At 44.1% G+C, this 21,883-nt stretch overlaps 1 protein-coding gene across 2 annotated transcripts in view; it reads left to right on the top strand.

Moving 5' to 3' along the window:
• LOC118232328 (LARGE xylosyl- and glucuronyltransferase 1-like) overlaps window positions 1-21,883 on the top strand; it is an 80,899-nt gene that overhangs the window by 7,788 nt on the left and 51,228 nt on the right. For both annotated transcript variants that reach the window (XM_035427235.1, XM_035427234.1), the window contains exon 2: window positions 12,162-12,354. In XM_035427235.1, coding sequence (XP_035283126.1) covers window positions 12,249-12,354 — 106 coding nt within the window. In that variant the 5' untranslated portion in view covers window positions 12,162-12,248. The remainder of the gene's footprint in view (window positions 1-12,161; window positions 12,355-21,883) is intronic.

Genomic DNA, 21,883 nt, shown 5'->3' with positions numbered 1-21,883 from the left:
CCAGAATGTGGGTTATGGTGCATTGGTGTGCACCACGGTCCAGAATGTGGGTTGTGGTGCATTGGTGTGCACCACGGTCCAAAATGTGGGTTATGGTGCATTGGTGTGGGCCATGGTCCGGAAATCAATCCTGACCACACCAGTACAGACTGTAGACACTGCATTGTCCCTAGTTTTGGACTAGAGGTTGAGTCAACAGGACCTCGTTGAGTCATCATGACCCCTGTGTCACTCGGTCACAGTGATCTCCATTGCTGTGACAACGGCACACATTCTTTATTGGACCAGTCTGTGTGGATTCACAAATGTCTTTAAATAAAAATTTAGCATCAGCGATAACAGAAATAGATACATTTGCACTCATTTTTTATTGCATTTGTTACTGTTGTCTGCAGAGATCAGTGTCTGCTCTGTATGAACACAAATGTTGATAACAGTGCCAGAAGATGGAAGGCCAGGCTTGAGGTCCGTGACAAAAGAGGGCTTCATCTGTCTCCTGACACAGCGTGCCACTGCTGACAGGAACATACTGGAGTTTGAATAAATATGTCAGCTTGTGGTCCACGCCAGTTTCCCGCTTGTCAACCCCACCCGTCAACCCCACATCAGAACCGGGTGTTCCCTGCTTATTGAAATCCAGCTTGGCTTAGTGTTATTGTCGCCAGTCTTTTTTTTGCTATTGTTGAGCTCACCAGTGTGTTCTTGCTTCCTGACACTGCATCAAACGGGTGATTTTGACACGCACAATGTTTTGGCTATGCGATCAATTTATTCAGATTTTTCTACCCCATGATGGCCTGCTTTTTAGCTTTCTTGTGCATGAGCTAAGGATGCGAAGACATACGGCTGACCAAGAAGCAGCTGAGCTTCCTTCATGGTTCCCCCAATAAACGCCCTCAAAGCTGACAGTCTGCACTTTAACCTCATGTTCTTTGCTTCATTTCAAATCCAGTGTGCTGGAGTACAGAGACAAAGAAACAAAAATTGTGTCACTGTCCAAATACTTACAGCCTGTTCCGTTTGTCCAGATAAAAAGCCACCAGCATCAATACTGTGCTGAACAGTGTAGCAAGTTAGGTAGGCCTGCAGGAAGCTGCTTTCAAGATCTTGAGCTACAAGACCGTATATGACTCGTATGAGTCAATGGAGGCTTTCAGTAATATCACACATATTCAACCAGCAGATATCCACCGCAGGAATACGTAATATTGCAATAACCGCAATATGTTGCTGCATAGATAACTTTGTCATTCAGCTCCGGGACCGGCTTTGGCCAACAGTGTTGTTGCCAAGGCAACACTCTTGTGGTAAACACGTCCTTCGGAGAGTACATTTCAAAGCGTACCACGGTCAGGTACTTACATCATGGGACAGGTTTTTTTTTCCTCTTTTCCTTTCCTGAATGTAACCAAAGCAAGCTGTTCTCAAAAGATAATGGAAAAGCGCACACACATTACATGACATTTATTTTTATCCAAAGCGATGTACAATAAGTGCATATCCGCTCCCGGAAGGGTATGAGTAACATCAGTCTATTCTGTGCATTAATACTATTCGCTTGTTGCTACAGAGGGGGGGGGGGGTCGGTGCCATCCCATAATAAAGAGCCACTTACAGTGCCATGCTTGGCTGATGTATTTGCTGCATGCATGTGGGTGAGGGAGAGAGCTAAATCGAAAAGCAGACCTGCAGTTCTCATAACTCATTTGCAAGTAGCAAAAACTACTTTGCAGCAGGACAAGCTCAGGCCAGATCACGATCATGTCTGGTGTTAATTGCAGTCAGAGGGGAAAAAGAAGCCTGTAATGTTGCCGTTTGGTTTGGTTTGCGCTGGGCTGGGCCTGATGAAGTCTTCGCGCTCTCGCTGTCCTTGCAAACGCGACAGCGTGCGATGATCGAAGTCTACGGCCGTCGTCCGAGAGGAACGGCGCGTTCGTGCTCCTCTAGCACTGTGTCACGCCAAGGCGCTGCTTTGGACCGTGAGCCGTCCCTATCGAGCTCGACTGAGGGCGATCGGATTAAATCGTGGCGGATCGGCGAAGCCGCATGTGTATCGGCGTCTCCCGGAACGGAAGCCCGTCGCAGGACCGGACACGGGCGAGCGGAGAGAGGCTCTGTGGCTACGGAGCGGGGCGTTTTCAGAGCTGGTGTAAGACCAGGGGGTTAGTTTAGGGTCCTGAGAGGGACTTCTGCCAGTCCTGCTCGTGTGATGCAGTACTGAGCTCTGGATCCAATCAGGACATTGCTCGTCCCAGCTGTGACTGGGAGCCTGCGTTATGATGCACAGTTAGCGAAAGCACTGTACTTGGTGATAGCACTGTTCATGGTGATAGCACGATAGCACTGTTCATGCTGATAGCACGATAGCACTGTTCATGCTGATAGCACTGTTCGTGGTGATAGCACGATAGCACTGTTCATGCTGATAGCACGATAGCACTGTTCATGCTGATAGCACTGTTCGTGGTGATAGCACGATAGCACTGTTCATGCTGATAGCACTGTTCATGCTGATAGCACGATAGCACTGTTCATGCTGATAGCACGATAGCACTGTTCAGGGTGATAGAGGTGTCAAACCGAATCCCAAAGGAATCCCTGACTTGGAGGACAGTACTAGTTTGCCTCTGCCACTTGCCCAGGTGCCTCATTTCCACCCCCCTTTGATCAATTCACGTCTCCGGCAAGTCCATTTCTTTGTTTAGGTCAGCATCCAGGCATGCTGACGCAGATTAAATCAACCAATCAAATTCCTTACAGCTGTACATATTTTTCCAAACCGGCACTTTCATTTCATTTCACCTCCTCTCTCCATTTCCGACTGCTGTTCATTGCTGGGGCCCTTCCAGAATGAGTTCAGAACGTGCGAGTGCACGTGCCGTTTCCTCCCTGCGTTAATCTGTGGGCAGGATGTGTTTTAAATAGAAATTTGCGGCTGACGCGGCCGCCCCTCTCCAGGTGTTTCTGCGGCCGACAGGTGCTGAAATTGGCTGTCGTAACCCCGGGCGGTTTATTAGACAATGTGGTTCGAGAGAAACCAAAAGAGAGATGCTCCTGTCTTCATGTGCTGAGGCAGTGGAGCGTGTCTGGGACAGCTGGTTTATCACAGAGCGCCTCGCCGTTAACGTTGTGGGGTGCTTGGGATTTTATTCCCCAAAGTATTTCTCAGAATCTGATTTTCATGCAAAATTTCTTCGGCACCATCTTTTGAAGTCTCCCATACATCGCTGAATTCCATACATACCCAGGAATGTTTCACACATTCTAGTTTGACTAAGTCTGTTTTTTTTCCTGCTCAGATAATGATGGTTTTAATGTAAATCAATGGGCTGTGCAGTTTTGGAGGTTGGCACAGTTAGCGTTGTTTTTGTTGATTTTGATTTTCGAGTCTCATTTGGCCCTGTGACTTTGTGGAATGATGCGCAGGCTCTCTTGCGCCATACTGAACCTCTGCTGACATACTGGGTCATCAGGGGGCCCGAATGGATGGTGACAGTAACAGTAGTTTAGGGTGCCCTGCAGTCCTTGTAGTTTCCCAACTGTGCTGCTCCCTGTTTACTGTGTTTTAATCTGAAATCCATCCATCCATCCATCCATCCATCCATCCATCCATCCATCCATCCCTCCATCCCTCCATCCCTTTTCTAACCACTTGATCCAGATCGGGGTCGCAGTGGCAGCAAGGCAAGCAGAGCAGCCTAGACGTCCCTCTCCCCAGGGAATTCCACTGTTGGTGGATATAATTCATCCAGCGTGTCCTAGGTCTGCCCCCTCCAGAGGGAGGCACCCAGGAGGCATCCCTATCAGATGGCCCGAACCTCCTCAACGGACTCCTCTCAATGCGGAGGAGCGACTGGTAAATCGAGAGCTTTGCCTTTCGGCTCAGCTCCGTCTTCACCACCGCCGTGAATCTGAAATGTGGCCTTACTCTCCCCTCTGTTAATGAGGCCCTTAATGGACGGAGATGTAATAGCGCTCCCTGATCGATACGTCTGTACCGGCAGAACATGGGCACACGCGGCGACATCGCGGTAAGCCCTAATGCTCCTGTCAGCGCGTTCACCCGCTGGCTTCGACTGCTGGCTGCCTCTGATTGGCCTGTTACAGGTGAGCGATGATGTCAGAGTGCTCTGAAAGAGACACCTCATGCCCCGTCGCCTGGCAACTTCATAAGGCTGAGTTCAGTCTGCCTTTGTGTGTGTGTGTGTGTATGGTGTGGTGTGTGTGGACACCAACCCCTTGTGACGGTGACAACCACCAATCACGGATTGTGTTACTGAACCTCAGTAGCCTATGTGGTCCAGTGCTGTTAGCATGTCCGGGGAGGGTAACTGCACCATTGTGTTTATGTGAACAAGGTCGGCTCTGTATTTTTATCGTTCAATGTCATGGCGCTCATCCAATGTCGAAGTGTCCTGTGCCGCGACGTGAGGAAATGGGGACTGAAAGTCATGATGGGGTGGGTCCCTCTTACGCAGTGCCTCTTTCACTAATGCACTGCTCACAACCCCAAACTTCTGAGGCTTTTTGTTTTGGGATGATATAGAGCAGGAGACTGCGTTTGGTGGCATGGAGGCCATTTCCAGTGTATCAGAGGCAAATTTAGCAGCCAATAAACCGGGCACATTCAGTTTCCATTATGGCCTTTAATTGGGTATGGATTGAAATGCCGGCGGGGACTTGAGAACTGGAATCTCGCACACGTCACGGTTGAGTTTGTTCCTGTGTGAGGAACGTTACCTGCTGGCATTGGGCCGTGTCCGGTGAGGTGAGGAACTTGGCTGGTTACCAAGGCAACGTGTCACATGATGCCGGATGCCTTGTAATCTTTCTGGCAATCTTTCCGGCTTGTGACTGGCTGCCAATGCTTTGTCTGCTCTAATCTGCACTTGTTGTCTGTAGAGCTGTGTAAACGTGTTTTGCTGGTATTGTGTTCATTGCTTATTGAGTGTTTTCGGTCCATAGCATTAGATTTCTATGGCTTATTGACTTTAGGCGCGGGGCTTGTAAATGCTTCTAAATCCTCATTGGCCTGAAATGGCAGAGGAAACAGCTCTGCAGAATGCAGATTGATGACATCTAAGGTTCTGTTTCCTGGGCTAGAGCACATCACCTACTGATTTCGTTCAGTTCAGTTCAGGTTCAGGTTCAGGTTCAGGTTCAATTCAGATCACTTTATTTGTCCCCGAGGGGCAATTGCAGAGGCACGTACATTAGTACGATTTATCCATTCATCCATCCATATTTACCCTCACTTTCGTTCTGGAATACCACGTCATATCACACGTTCGCAGGTCTGGCTGGTTCTCAGAATTTCCACTGAAGTAGAACTTCAGTACAGCTTGGTTTGCATTCTAGTTCCATGCCCCGTACACATGGAACATACTATAAATATGGACTCATTGCTGTCAATAAAACAATTCCACATACTTGCGAAATCGTTGCTATGTGATATTTTAACTAGGGGTTCACCGATCGATCAGCTGTGGATCAGAAACCGGCCGATTTTCGTTCCATAACACACCATCGCTGACCTCCAGATTTACTTTTATTTTGGGCCGATCTGCATTTCGGCCGTAGGGAAAAATGTTGAAGTTCAGCTAGTCACGCTAGCGAGGGTCTGTCTGTCGATGTACAGACACTGCAGCGAGGGTCTGTCGATGTACGGACACTGCAGCGAGGGTCTGTCGATGTACGGACACTGCAGTGTTTTTTTAAGTGATCTGGCCTACTGGATGAACCCACAGCAGGAGATCATCCACTTTAGTGTGCACATAATGCCACTCAGGCTGACTTTAACATCGGCTGCTTAGAATGCATCAGGGCTCAACTCATCCTCTCCTCTTTGAAAAATGTATGCAAATATGTATTCATACATTTTTAACGGACTCCCATCTCAAAGAGTTTCTGCGGCTCTGTTGATGCTCATCCTGTTAACTATTGATGCTGATGTTGGCTTTTACCCCCAACCACCTTGCCTAAATTAATATTTAACAGCATGTTCATGTAACGATGTCTTCACTGGTGCCGTCTCTTGCTCTTGATAGACCGGCCGCGATAGTCACAAACCTGCCAGCACCTGTTCTTGGCTTCCTGTCCTCCTTGGTAAAATAAAGGAACACACAGTGTTTGCTCTTTGCTTCGCTGCGAGTTTGCTTCGTTGCAAATTCGCTTCATTGCGAGGTTGCTTCCTTGTGAGTATTGTGATTCATTGCGTTGCAGAAGAGGCACTGAGAGAGTTTCAGAGTCGGGACAGAATGGGGGACCTGCAAGTGGCCCAGACCCGTCAGGGGTCCCCCCCCCGCTCTGTTGTGGTGAGGTAACCATGACGATGGCGTCGGGGGGGTACAGGGCGAAAGCGGGACGGGGTCTTGTGGAGGCCCAGATGGCGCGTAGCGGCTGGGTATTTGGCGGGAGGGCTCACATTTCGCTGCTCTGTGAGACCGATGGCCTCGCTTCCTCAGGAGCCTGTATCTCAGGCCTGTGTGTGTCAGACGGGATTTAGAGGCTGCATGTGTTCCGCTTCCACTAGGACCGTTCAGATAAGCACATCTTTTTCTCCATTTTTTTTTTTCTTTGTTGAATTGAACATAGTTGTCTGTAGTCACTTGGTTACTGGGATTTAAGCTTCTGGCCTATGCTTACTTTGTGAACTAGACGTGTACATGGCCATGGATAACTGATACTTTATGATAATTTTACCTTACTGGGGCTGTGTTCTGTAGTTGTTCAAACAACCTTCGGTATGCTCTTATTGTATGTTCTGTAGTTGTTCAAACGACCTTCGGTATGCTCTTATTGTATGTTCTGTAGTTGTTCAAACGACCTTCAGTATGCTCTTATTGTATGTCTCTTTCGATAAAAGCTAATTAAATTGTTATGTAATGGAGGGAGCTCTGTGGAATGGAGGGGCACAGAGGAGTTGTGGGTCAAGGTCAGATTCAAGATAAACATTATTGTCCCCGAAGGTAAATTTGTCTTGCATTCATTGCAACTGTGAAGAGTGACGAGCAGACAGGCTAATCTGTACCTTCATACTTGACCCTCCATACTGAACGTACACCTGGAGTAGGAGTAAGATAACGAACAGTGAGTAGCGAGGTAACGTGTCTGGGGAAGGTTTAATGGGAGCGTTGGAGGAAGGTGTGTGAAGGTCAGCTGCAGTGTTTTGGCTCATGGGTGTAGTTTTATTCAGTAATTCATTGACACTGGGTCAGGAGCTATACTTGATTCAAAATTTAGGAGAACAAAAAAACGCCACCATTACCAAGCCAATTGCAACACTTAGAGTTTTTCTATGTGCCATTAAATCAGGTCAGGCAGCGTTAGCTGAAATAAGGAGTTTAATGAAAGGAGATTACTGGGTATTTCCTGCATTGTGGAGTCAGGAAGAATCTTGACGATTCCCTGAACTTGAGTCTCATTTCCCCAAGAAAGCAGTATTTCTTCTGTGTGAGGTTATTTCCCCCAAGAGCACATTTCAGGACGATGGTGTTTGGGCTGTCTGTTTACATGCCCCTTTTAAGAAGCTGTGTTTGCGCCCTGCTTATTTGATAGCTCCTCCCTTTCACACAAAAAATAAAAATAAAATAAAAGAACAACAGTGTTACTACAGAATTGACCAAGGCCATTGCTCAGTTATTAAAATGATTTGTATACTCCAGCCTATTTACCAGCAACAGTTGAATTGACATTCATTTCTTGTCTAAATTATAATGCTGGAAACAGCTTTGTTTGTTCCTTGGGTAGGTAGCCTGTGCCTTTTCTCATTTCGAATACATCAGCCGGAATTGTAAAGGAAGTAAACATAACAAGGCGCTCACTTCGTAAACCGCCACTTTCGCCAATGGACACAAGCTACGGTGTTCAGATTGGACAAATTAACACAACGTCCTGTTTGCACCATTTGCTGGGGACACGATGCAGGCTGGCATACCTGCTTCATGTACAAATACTGTGGCGTTCGGTTGGATTTCAGGTGGCCCTGATCCTGGGACTGGTCTAGCACTGCAATGTCAGAGCAATGTCACCCCATCCCGCCTTAATAAGAGCAGAGTCTCCCCCATTCTCTCCCAGTAGAGATAGCATGGACATCTGCCTGAAGGTTACAGGAAGATGAGATGATGTACAATGGACCCTTGGGTGGTGGTGGCAGAAAGTGATGTAGGACTGGGCGAGTGAAGGTTCAGACAGAGCGCATGCAAATGTCAGGGTTTTGAAGGACGTGAAGGAAGAGGTTACGTCTTGAGCAGTGAATTAACCCAGCGGGTAAGGCTCATCTATGACCTTTCTGGGACGGTTCGGGTCATCTGCTCCCAGCAGTGTCAGCCAGTAGAAAAAAACACACACAATGGTTTCCACTTCCTGTATATAGGGTCCCCAGACGTACGTTTGGTCTGGTTTTCAAAAAGAATTGCACAGCTCTGGTTTGTGGTCCGATGGCTGGACAATGTATGTCCGGTCCGAGAAATTCATGGAAGAAATTTACCGGTGTTTTGCACTGAGTGTGCGTGTCAATGACCCCCCCCCCCCGCCCCCAGTTTGACAGAACAGCTCCTTTTCATACGTCATCGCCAGTGTCAGAGTTGGGTTTCACACTAACTGGTTACTGTTAGGGGTGAAGCATTTTACAGTTTTTTTCTCCACGATGACAGGCTGATTTTTCCTTGCGATTACCAGAGTACTCTTTTTTTTTTTTTTTTTTGGTGCCTGAAGCCCATTTTGCAGAAACAGAACTGTTTACATCCGGAAAATATTCTCCGGCTTCACTTCACACAGAACACCAAGGCAGGAATTAGCGAGTAAGCACCCAGCAGCTATCCATCTCCTTTCCAATTATTATCAGGCTTCAGTAGACCGGGCTACATCGCAGACATCACGGCTTAAGATGGCAAAACATTTAGCCGCAAACTAATAGCTGTCTGCATTGTGCTCAAAAGGGACAGAGGATTACAGCAATAAAATTTGAGGCATTGTGGGGTGGGAGGGTGTGTGTGGGGGGGGGGGGGGGGGGGGGGTTGGGGAGTAAATGCAACACACAGGCTATGCACAATATGACCTGCTTCTGTGGCAATTTTTGAAAGACCGAAAAATAATAATGAATTCTGATTACTTTTTGAGCATGACAATAACATTCATTCACCTCGGTACTTTGTTGTGCAGTTATAATGGCAAAAGATATTTCCCTGTGATGAGTAATTTAAATAAAAGCTTGTGTGAAATTTAACAGTTATTGCCAGTATTTAGGGTGATAATTCACTGTTTCTTCATCTTATCTCCTGCTGTATAGCCATCTGCTAAAGTCATCTGCTAACGTAACAAATTAAAAAACGTTTGCCCACAGCATTGGTCTATAAATTAATTTTACAAAAAGGTACCTTTTTTTTGTCAAAGGTACATTTTCCCCAGAGTTTTTCGAACACCTGGTAGAGCATGAATATTGACAGCTGGCAAAGGCCTTCCCTTCTCCTCCTGGCGGCGTGCTAACGTGCTAATCCGCTTGAGCCTCTTGGAGTCCGCATGGCCCTTCTTCTAGGTTTGCTCAGCTGCTAGTTTGAGTCTCAGAGCGACCACCTGCAGGGGCTGACCTTCTGTGCCGCGGTATCTGCGTTCGCACAAAATATGTTTCCCGGTTTAAAATGCTGCAGTTGGGGGCTAGCGCATGCGTGGGACGGACTCTAGTCAAACGCCCACTTGAGTCTCTGGAGTGTCGTCTCTCTTTATTGGTTGAAAAGTTTAAAGCTACAAGGGTTTTGTGGTTTTCCATGATTTGCATGATTCTGAAACCATATATTTCTCCCTTCAGGAGTATTTTTTCCCCAATAACATACCGAAAAAAGAAAGAAAAAAAAGAAGTAAATCGCAAATGGATATGAAGTTGTTTGGAAGAGGTGTGCTTGAAAATGAAAACATGCCTTTGTGTCTTACTTAGCACACAAACGAGTTTAAGTAACAGTTAACAGAACACGTGCGCTAAATAACACCAACCCAGGGTAATGAACGCAGGACTGAGTGTACACAAAGGTGTTGTGATGTCATTGTTCTTAGCTGTTTGGCCGAGCATGTCTCTTTGATTTCTAATTGTTCAGCCAGCGGTGGCTGGATCTGTGCCTGGAGTAGATCAATCCTGCGGAATTCCCCGAGCATGCTGGGAAAAAACCTCACGGGAAACGTCGCACGGGGTCGGTAATGGCTTCTCGTTACTTTCCTGTCAGCATTTTGCAACGTGATATTGACTTTAAGGTAGATCTTCAGTTCTCTTGGGTATTGTCTTAGAAATAGAGGTTAAGGAAGCCCTGTTTAACTCCACATTTGGTATTATGCAACGTAGGGGTGTATTTGAACCAAATTCCCAGAAGTGCACACACATCATGCGTTGTATGTGGATTTTATTTCTTCCCGAAGTTTCTCCTCTTTTTTAAAAATATTTAAGTTCAGGAAATCCATTGTCACTACAGTAAGGAACTAGTGACTTGCACAACGTAGTTAGCATTCAACCGAAGTGAATCACTTTCCAATGATTGGAGTAGCTGGCATAATGACTTGAAAAAATCATTGTCTCGCACACAATAACACAGATGTTTTAATGCAATTCTTCTCACAACCCATGTAAAAAAAAAAAAGAAGTGGCATACTAACCATACTTCATACAAACTTCAATTATACTTCAAGTATTCTTAAGTATAAAATAGTGTACTTCAGCATACTGTTTTTTCACATGGGAATGACATGCACGTTAACAGCGACCTATAGTAAGCCCAGAGTTGGTGATGTTTTAGTTATTGAGAATTCAAGAAGCATTACCATTTTTTTAGTTAGCAGTTGTCAACTACAGTGTTATGACTCTGTGGGAGTATTACTCTGCTAATTCTTATTATACTGTGGGTTGTGCTGTGTTCAATAAAAATAATGTTATTATGAGGTCCTCTTATAGCTTGTTTTATCATTAGTTGTTAACGTTTAAGCTAATTTGTGGCTGAAAATGAGAGCCTGTTTAAGCTGCGGCCATTTCTCCGTTCTTGTGTGAATACGGCACTGTGCTTCAGTGGTACTGCAAGGGACATATTAATATCACTGTAGCAATTAAAAACGAGATTTAAAAGATGGATAGAAAGAAACAGAACAGTAACCGTAATCCAAAGTTACGCAGCCGAACTCCCCTGCCTGTCGTCTACTCCTCACACAACTCTTCTCCCTCTCCATCGCTTGCCTCTCTACCAGAGGACACAGGGACAGCTCTTATCTAATAAGATTTCGTCTCGAGGACTTTTTCCTCATTCTGTAGACCAGCCTGCTGCTGTGGCCATTCTAACACCGCTGATCCTGGCTGTGAACGGAAACCTGTAGACACAGCTTCATCTTCAGAATAATGACGCCAGGAGAGGAAGTGGGCTGGCTCTCACTTCCTGTTGTTCTTCTGAAGCTTCCTCTTCTTAGCGTCTATGGCTCACGGTCACTCAGCCTACCACTCAGGCTGGGAATTTTAGCTTTAATGATTTTTGAACAAAATGTCCAGTGAGAGGATTTAGAATGTGCATCTCTTTGTCTTGCTGGCAGCATTAGTGTTGCATTTTTCCCCCAACAAAAAAAGAATGTCCTTTCAGAATGAACTCTCTCCGATCAACTGGCTTCGATTGGACCCTTCAGAAACCCCGCCCACTGACCCCTGTCCGCCTCCTCACCGATTGGCTCTGCTCCAGATATTGACTGAAGCTACTGTGCTGCCCTGGTGGCACGGTTTCTGAGGATAATGGATTCTAGCGCACTGTGACTCGATGGGGATGACAGAATTAATCTGACGCCTGCGAGAGGGGAGGTGTTCTCAAACAGCCAGGGACGTTCAGAAGCTCCTGCGGAATCAAAGCGCAGTCTGTTATTCTGCCACTTCACTGATTTCCAATAGCCTAATTTAACCCGGACACACCCCTCAATACCCCGTCCCTCAACAGTACCCAGTACCCAGTAGGGAAGTTAGAAAAGGACCTGCTTGAGTAAAAGTGACTCTGATCCCTGTCAGATGTCACCCAGTTTTGGGTTTGTTTCACCTTTACTTTTGTGCACTTTTACACGAGCACATGTAGTGGATAAGTTTTTTGCATCGGAATATCGTTGTTTTGTATTTTCTCCTCCAGTGTTCTGTTCATGTTCCCCTCCTTTTTTAGGCAGTGCCATGCGCCCCCCTGGTGACCCGCTCCTGCCCACATAGAGGTCGCGCCGCCCGCTGAGACTGCAGCCGCGCGCCGCCGAGGATGCTGGGAATGTGCCGCGGCCGCAGGAAGTTCCTATTGGCCACCTTCGCCGTGCTCTTCGTCCCAGCTCTCACATGGCTCTACCTCTCAGCCGCCAGTTTCCACGGTAACGGAGGGCTTTTACTTTCCGTACCTGGAGCTTCCACCTGTGACACATACACATTGGGAGAGTGCTGACTTATATTAATCTGTCTGTAGATCATTTTGAGATGTAAATTCATATCTAGCCTGGTACCATATCAAAGCATAATTTTGTTCTATGTGAACAACAAATATGTTTGTTTTTTTTAAATAACATATTGATTAGTCATCCTAGATGTTTAAACTTGTTGCACTGACAAAGGAGGACACAGAGAGAATTACTGTATTTAGAATTCAAACTTGACAAAAATGTCATATAGAACCCGATAATGCAAAGAATTATGGATCGATAACTGCTTATCAAGTGTGTAGCTGACAGAGTGTGGGAATTTTAGTTTATTAACTTTCAGAATTTTCAATAGCATTATGCAATGGAACTGTGAACAGAAGCACTCTTTGTACATTTAAATAAACAGCTGATCACTTGCATAGGATTGCGCGGGAATAATGATGAGGCGGGGCATTTAAACTCCTGCAGTTTTCAGTCAAAAAAGTAAAACCTTTTAGCAGCTCAATCAAGTCGGCTTTTTACTGGCTCAACTCTTGGATTGATCAATATACAATTATCTGTGCCAAGATATATGATGAAGATGCACGGCATTCATTCACCATTGATTTAGCATCATTTTTATATACGGAGTCTTCATCGGCACATTGACAGTGCCATTAAAATAAATTAAGTAAAGTTAGTCACATTGAGTGGTAAAAATTTTACATTTGAATGTTTCTACATTATCTCCCTTCTGGTACTGGTTTCAGTGAAGTAAGAAGTTAACTTAATAAATTTAGTGTTTCTGTTGCCCGTCTGAATATGATTTCAGCCCACTCAGCAAATCTTTGGAGTTCTCTGGACCGAAGATTGAAATATTCCATGGCTGGTGTGAAGTTTTTTCAGATTTAAGGCGGTGAATTTGGCCTGGGGGGGGGTTCAGGGTCGCCATAGAAACGGTACCATAACATGCATCCTTCAGCCCCTGGTCAAAGGGAGGCCATTTTGGATGAACACTGTGTTCTTTTGAGGAAAAACTGAAATTTCTCAGCAAGGTTTGACACCATTTCAATACCACATTTGGTAGAGGGGGAAATGGTGGAATCGGCTGTGCATTTTTTGGCCTTGGTGTTGTGAGATGGGAAATGTATTTCTGTGTAATCTAGGGATAGTCTAGGGACCGAGACATATGCAAAGAGTAACCAGAAGCCTAGGCCTTACGTGCTCTGTGATTAGAGTCAGCAGATTCTTGTTATTCCTTGAAATACTTCACTCTCCGATGCACGTTTTCAAGATTTTACTCCCCCGAACACTAATTAGCAATTTTTTATGTGATATTTCCCTCATAAATTTTTCACTATCTAAGTTCTATCTATCTATCTAAGTTCATGTGAGCAAGGAATGTCTGATTTTGACCGATAAAAATGATCAAAGTCCAGGAAATCGAAAGCCTGCTTCCCAGCATGCATAAATAAATAAACAAATAAATAAATGAGAGCCGAAATACTGGCTCTTAAAATGTCAAAATATGCATTTCACTTATTGGGTCTCGGAAGCACAGCAAAACCGGTAATTACCCTCTCACAGCACGACGCAGCGATTTCCACGGGCTGAGAAGCGCGATGAGAAGTGCTCGCGGGAGGAGCAGGCTGTGCAGTTAATGTGAACCTCAGGATGAAGTAAAACTCGTGGGAATTTCATCATTTCCGGTCAGCAGTTGCCCACTTCCATGCCACGAAGAGTCACACAAGTGGAAGGGCAAACCCTGAACAAGATGGTTTGGCTTGTTGAACTTGAGACGGATTAAAGATGAGCTTAATACGATCAGCAAATTGCCGTTTTATTGTTGTGTTAAATGTATTATTCTCCACTGAGGGCTAGAGCCTTTTACTGTATTGTCTACTATCTGTATAGGTCCATTCACTGCGGTAAATAGTGGAAATTCCGTTTATTACAGAATTATTTGCTGTTCAGTAAGAGGTGTTTCCCTCTTTCTTCTGAAGAGAAAAGGTGTTTCAATAAACAAATAACGATGCAAGATTGAGGCAGTTCCTTTTGTTATAAAAATGTTTACGAACGCGCACACACACACACACACGCACACACTCGCACACACACCGAATGCAAGCTGATGCAAATGACCTTTTTTTAACTTGATTCGCTCCGTGGCGTAACGTGTGTGAGTTTGTCGTCCACAGCGACCCTTTCTGCCCAGTGATTCACTGCTCTTCCGTAGTTTCATTTTGGAAAAAGCCTTTCAGTGAAGAATCGGTTACCAGCCACAAAGGGCAGCACTGTGGAGCTAAATCACCATCTGAAGTCCCCGTAAATCCCAGTTTGTCATCGCAGGGTGCAGTTTGTGTCCTTTAAGTACACGCCTCCACAGTGTCTCCTTACCCGCTTAGTCTCTTCACCCACTTAGCCTAAATTGGCCGTAGGTATGAGTGTGTGAGTGGTGTGTGTGCCCTGTGACAGATTGGCGGCCTGTCCAGGGTGTAATCCTGCCTGTGCACTGGGATAGGCTCCAGCATCCCCTCTACGACCCTGCCCAGGATAAGCGGGTATAAATAATGGATGGATGGATAATAGTTAATAAACTTTTAATAAACCTTAACTAACACTAGTTCATTGAAATTGGTAACCAGGGCTGGAAGCATATACCCGTCCCTGTGGTAACAGAGTGTCAGTGGTGGCGCATCAGTAACTCAGCTGTTATGTGCTGTTAGCAGGCCTCCCCATTCACTTTCATTCAGCACATCGTAGTTTCCATTAAGCACTCAACACAAAAAAAGGTACGAAAAATCCCTCAAACTACGGGGATGCTCGCCCATGGCGACAGCATCCCATAATTAATTCTCAGCATGATCCAGTGCTCCCAAGGTCAGTTTCAACTCAGGCTACGGCGGGCAGTTGTATCGGTTAGCTGAGACTGAGAGAAGGGGTAGTCTAGGAACATAGGAAAAAGAGAAAGAAAAACAACAAATAAAAGCAACCCGAGGAAAAAAGAAAGGAAGGATAAAATGGAAAGTAGATTCCGATAGAACAAGACGATTATCTTTAAAGCAGGGACGGAAATGAAATGAAGTTATTCTCCTGAAGCCTGTCCATGAAAACAGGTGATAACATTCTAATTTAATGATCATTTTATCTTTGACAGTTTTGAGTGGTTGTTTAAACTTTGATCATTTTTTTATCCGTTGGGAAGGCCTTGAAAGAGCTCCAGAGACGGGACAACAGGAGAAACAAATTAGGGTGAAATGCGGCAGGTACTTCTCGATTTGACTTTTAGTAAGACATAAAGCGAAGAAAGGTTTTTACGTTTTCAAATGGGAGCAATTTAATAAAGTGGATCGCAGGAGCTATTTCAGGCCACATTGTATCAGCAGGGTACGGGAGTACAGGTGTAAATTACAGGCATATTTCACTCGGATACGTAGCGATGCATGTTTTCACACAAATTACCTTCTTATGAGAACTTTGTCCGGTGGTGCCGATGTGCCTGGGTGTTAATGGAATTGCTAATTTTGTCAAGTGCAAATCGAGTATCTCCTGCCTCTTGTGGTCCCCAGTGATGGTGTTTACGTCAGCCTGGGTTTAGTGGTGCAGTAGGGAGTGTGTCAAAAATGTTTTGCTGTGTGCAAACGATGCGCACTTGTGAACAGTGAATGTATGTTTTGTGGACACTGAGGGAAAGGTGCAGTCTTTACATCCTTAAATTTCTGTAAGATTTGCGTTTGCTAAACAGTACAGTAAACATGTGTAGCCTCTAAGCTTGAAGACAGAAATGCAGAGAGAATGAAGATCGTTTGGAACTTTGGAAGTTCCTACTGGTGATGTCAAAATGCAACAGTTTACATCATTTGAATTTTTAAATTGAAACTGCTGCTTACATCACTGTAACCTTCACTAATAAAAGCGGTGGTACTTGCATCTCTTAATCTCTCATTAATTATTTTTTCAACATTAGCTTTCCGAACATGCCTCCCTTCTTCAATGACTTGCTATGTTTGGTTTCGTTTGTGACACACACACACACACACACACACACACACACACACACAGGTACAGAGTGTATATGAGGTGCAGGGTGTACAGGAGGTGCAGAGGGTGTAGGAGAAGAGGGACTGCACTCCATCGTAAGTGTATGTCACTTACGTTGCCTGGTAAACTCAAAAAGTAATACAGTAAACAAACATGTGTTTGGTAATTCAAATTAGAATTCAATAATAAAATGTGCCCAAATAAAGCGCTGTTTCACGTGCAAATGTGCCGATAACGCGCTATCGTTGTTTTCTCCTTCAAAGAGGCTCGCGTCTTTCTTCGTTTTAAATGAGTCTCGCGCACGTTCGGCGCGTGAGTCTGGGCGATAACGTTATCAGCACGTTGGCACGGTTCCGTCGTAGCGCTGGATCTGGCTCGCAGTAATAACGCACCTAAATTAGCGTGTGCGGAACACATCCTTTAGCCTTCCTGGGCGACGGCTGGGGATGTTCAGCATCTCTTGTGGTTTCTCGCAGAGTACGCCGTGCTGTTGATTAAATATTTCTGCTGGAAAACCGGGTGGGGGTGGGATTGGCAATTATCAGGTCTTTTCCCCACAGAACAGCCCATGGTTATATTTCCTCCTGATAGCAGCTTGGTGAAAGGCACAATATCACAGATAAGTGTTGGACAGAATAAAATAGTTTCAGACATGATTGTGGGCACTGAAAAATCGTACATTTGGAGGGTGTAGGGGCATGATTGGCCTTGTGGTTTTTTTATTTCCTTTTTTGGGAAGGGGGGGGGGGGTGGGATTCAAATTAGGTGCATATCACAGAGGACTTCAGAAAAATCAGCACACATGAGGAGGAAGGTGTAATTGTGTAAAGCTGAAACATCTGCCTCAGAATTTCAGAAGTAATATCACACAGTCACAGAGCATCAGTTACAGTTACAAAGATTAATGGGTTTTCAGAATCTCAAAGCACGAGGAAAAAAAATTAATTGTATTTATATTAAAGAGGATTGCCAGCAGGTATTTCTCATGCATTGCTTATTTCTCGCTTTTGCCACCTTCATATTTGACAGAACATTCCTGCAGTAAAATCACATAATTTGACAGTTTAAGAAAAATAACCTAGTTATTAGTTATTAAAAAAACGATTTGTTTGCCTATCCAAAACAAAAAAACTTAAATCTAAGGTGAGCAATGGTAGCAAAACTATTTCGAGACGGGATTTGTTTTGCTTTCCTGAGCTTCTCCAGGTCCTGAGCAGCTTTTCCTCGCCTTTAGGAGACACGTTTGTAACGCGAGCTGGTTCCTCAGGCCCCGTGTCTATGATTTTAATTGGAAAATGAGAAAATCTGAATTTTTGGTCAAATGATATCTGTATATCTTGATATGTTGTCAAATAGATTTTTTTTTTGCATTTAATGCTTTAAGGAGTGTTGAATTACAAGCACTTGAATCTAATGTTTGAGAGTTTTCCAGAAGATTAATAAACGTATTTCCTTTTAAAGAAATTGGCCTGATGAAGATCAAAAGAGCAAACACAGTCTAGCCTGCTAGTCTTTAAGTCAAAACGGCCTTGCATTTATACCCCACTGTTTATTCCTGGCCCTTCAAATGATAGGCTGCCGCTTGTAGACATGAAAGTAGTTTGTAAAAATGTCACACAGATGTCAGAGTATGATTTGATAGCCGATAAATCATCAATAGGCCTTCTTTTGAGGCGCACATTTATTCTGTGTAGGGCGAAGCTCGGTGCACACGCTGGCGTAGCTTACAAAAGATCGCAGTGTGAGAGACTCGCATCGTCTCCACTCATTTGTTTGCTTAATTGTCACCCTCTATGTTGTTTTAGGTGTCTTGGTTTGGCACCGCTGCCAGGTGTAAGAGATGGTTAACTTCCTGTGGCGCATTCTTTTTCCCACAATGCCTCATTGGTTTTCTTAGTTGTCCTCCGTCCTCCTGAGTACAGTGCACACAAGAGACACGCTGCGTTTTCAAATCTTAGGCCACGATACCTCTGATGTAGTCTATTTTTATGTCTTCATTTCCCAGAATCGCATAAATAAAATATTTATTAAACGATGTCTGCAGCCAATAAGACCACTAAAGCCTGATAATGATTGGATAAGAGCTGGGTAGCTGCTGAGTGCTTATTTGCTTATTCCTGTCCTGGTGTTCTGCGTGAAGTAAAACCGGGGGGAAGATGCTCTGCAAAGCCTTTAAGCAGTTCTGCTGCCGTAAAACCGGCTTTGGGCACCCAAAAAAAAGAAGAAAAAAAGAGCACTCATGTAATCGCGAGGACAGATCAGCTTGTCATCGTGCAGAGAAAATCTGAAAATGTTCCCTAATGTGCACCAGCTGTCTGATCACACAGATCTCTTTCCCCGCCTACCTGCTCCTCTCTCCTCTCCCCCAGCTTGCCCTTCCTCTTGATCTGCATTTCCGGAGAGAAACAACATATTTGCGCGTCTGTCATTTTAAAAAAGAAAAAGTTATGGTAACTTTCTACATGCTGTAATTTGGGGAAACCGTCATCAGATCCGCTAACATTAATTCTTAAGCTGGTCGTTATTGTAAGTCCCCTCACTGCACTTTTTGAGGTCCTCACAAAGATTTTTGGACGGCCTGTCCAATCTTCTATAAAAAGTCTGAGTGTGGGAGCTGGCTTTTGTTCGAAAAGCGTTCGGCATTGAAACACCCGAGTCACGCCGACCGTTCTTGCATAAGATGCCCCACCCCCCGAGTAACGGGACGTCCTATCGGGCGAAGGACGCTGCCTCTAAATTCTGAACTGCAGGTGACTGGGTGATCCATTCATTGCTTTTTTTCTTTATTTATTTTTTTTTACTTTTTATATAATAGGTAAACTTTGCCAAATTTGGCTGAGTGTAAATTTAGTTTTAGCCTATAAATTAGGCAAGTAGATTTCTTACCAACTTGCTCAACTGGGCTAGAGTGAAAAAAGTTGAGCCCTTTAGTTTTATTATTATTTTTATTATTATTATTATTTTCTGCTACAGAGCTGATTGAGTTCATAACAGGGCTACAATGTGCTATTTAAAAAATGATTTCCCATTTCAGCAGCCTATACAGTGTACCAGGCCATTTTACTCCGGTATTTAAATGGGAAATATTGCTTTTCATGCCATAATAGCGTCACGTTTGTAAAGCTGCTTTATGGCCTGTAGTATATTACATGTTACATTAAGGAAGGTGCTGAAGCAGAGCATGGCTTTTTTGAGCCCTTCTGTGTCCCGTGTGATTCTGCAGTGTGAGAAAAAAATCCTTTATGATTTTCCTCTTTTAAATTGCTGATGTGCTGTCACATGATAGTGGCCCCATATGTTTAATTTGCAGATGACATGTTCTGGAAAAAGCCTTTCAAATCTGGCTTACTTTCTTATACCCCGTACTTGTATTAATGAGGGAGTTTATCTGAGGCAACCATTGCTGGTCAACTGGGGCAGCAGTGTAGCATAATGGGTAAGGAAATGGTCAATGTAACCTGTAACCAATGTAAGGTCACAGGTTTGATTCCCCGGTAGGACACTGCCATTGTACCCTTAAGCAAGGTACTTAACCTGCATTGCTTCAGTATGTATCCAGCTGTGTAAATGGATGCAGTGTAAATGCTGTGTAAAAGTTGTGTAAGTCGCTCTGGATAAGAGCGTCTGCTAAATGCCTGTAATGCAGTGTCCCTTTAAACCACACCACGACATCCACACACTCGGCATCGTTCATCATCTGAAGTAGTTACGTGGATCAAATGTCGCTTTCTCGTTCAGTTAAAAAAAAAAAAGCCATCGTGGCTCTTTGATTGAGCTATAAAATGATTTTAATAGAATCCAGATGGTCGTGTATGGGATTAACTGCCCCTCCCTCAGTCGTTTCATGCTAATGTGATCTTGGCCAGTAATATTCTGACAGGTGAGCGTTTCCACGCCGACCTGCTGGCTATTATCTTATGGAGTGCATACTGCCGCTATTAAAAAATAAATAAATAACTGAGTAGGGTTTGGCTCGTAATCCTTCTTTCAGTGTTTGTAATGGTTCATATGTTTTAGTGATGAAGTGCATAAAAATGTAAACGTTATGTGAAATTAAATTGCCTTTGTCTTTTATGTTTTTCACTCCGGTCCAGTGACTGTAATTAAATTAGTTTTCTGTGACCTCCGTGTTCAGTGGTCCTTGAAATTTGAAAACTGATGTCTTTGGCTTAAGTCTTAAGTCCTAAAAGGGTCTTAAGTTGTAATATAAAATGATGTGGAGAATGTACTGTACGTACAGTCATTTAAGTGATGTTCAGAGAGCTGATCTCGTAAAGGAATCCATGTGGTTTCCAATGTCGGTTGAGGGACTGCTACTTCATCTATTTGCCAAACTGATTACTGGAAGAGATCACCTATTCTTTCATTCCTGAAAGCATTAACATTTATATTATGAATCATTGCATTTATTCATAAACCCTCAAAAAAATAAATGATAAATTAAAAAAAATAACAAAAAAATCTATATCCATGCCTAAAAGGTATCTGTGCTGTTGAGTAAGGTACGGAACTTTAATAGTTTCAGTAAATATCCTGGCTTTGCAAATTAAGTGTAAAATGGAAATAATGCTAATTGTCCTCAATTTTTTTGCGTCTACAAATAAGTAATATGGTGCAAATGCCTCAGTGGGTGAAATTATAAATGTTGCCTAAATTCATGCTGTCGGAGAAAGGAATAACTTATTGTGTTGTTATGGATTGGAAAGAGAGGGCATGAAAGAGAAATAGCTGTAAAGGAACATTAGTCAAATATTCTGTGTTTTTCCATGTCGGTCAAATTAATGCACCTGCAAGGAGGAAACAATTTGGCAGCAGGTTTAGCTTTAAAGAAAGTAGGCTGAACATTGCAACTGAGGTCATTATTTAGCCACTTTGTCGTAATTATGGCCACACATGGTGTAGCCATGGTGCACTGACCATCAATAATAATGAAAAGACAGTCATCTGTACCGTCACTGTAGCTATGGCATGTTACACACACACACACACACACACACGCACGTGTGTGCACACACGCATGCATACACACACGCACACACACATGCGCATGCTCACACACCTGAAACAGGTTTTCCCTATTATTTGCGGATGCATCTAGATCTTACTATTTTACCTGGGAATTTACCTGGGACAAGATACATGCACATTTTGGTTAATTCCAAATGTGACCACTTCCTCCAACCCCACAGGCTAAGAATTTTATTATTTCAGTAAAACACTTGTTCAAGTTAGACACTCCAGAAAGCCATTATAGGTATTAAGTGCCTATAATATATACGGTTTAAACAAGCTTTGCCTCTTGCAGAGCTATTTAAAATAGCTTCTCTTTCCACCTGAACATTTGACAGTCTTTATCCCCACAGTGAAGGAAACTCAGGACAGCTGCAGTCACAGTATGGAGCCAGGGGAGGAATCAGCACACTGCCAAAACATTTCAGCTAATGACCAGCAAATGTTAGCTAGA

Source organism: Anguilla anguilla, chromosome 7 (assembly GCF_013347855.1).
Source record: "Anguilla anguilla isolate fAngAng1 chromosome 7, fAngAng1.pri, whole genome shotgun sequence".
Lineage (NCBI taxonomy): Eukaryota > Metazoa > Chordata > Actinopteri > Anguilliformes > Anguillidae > Anguilla > Anguilla anguilla.
Note: the sequence above shows the minus strand (reverse complement) of the source record. Positions and strands in the feature narration are given on the sequence as shown.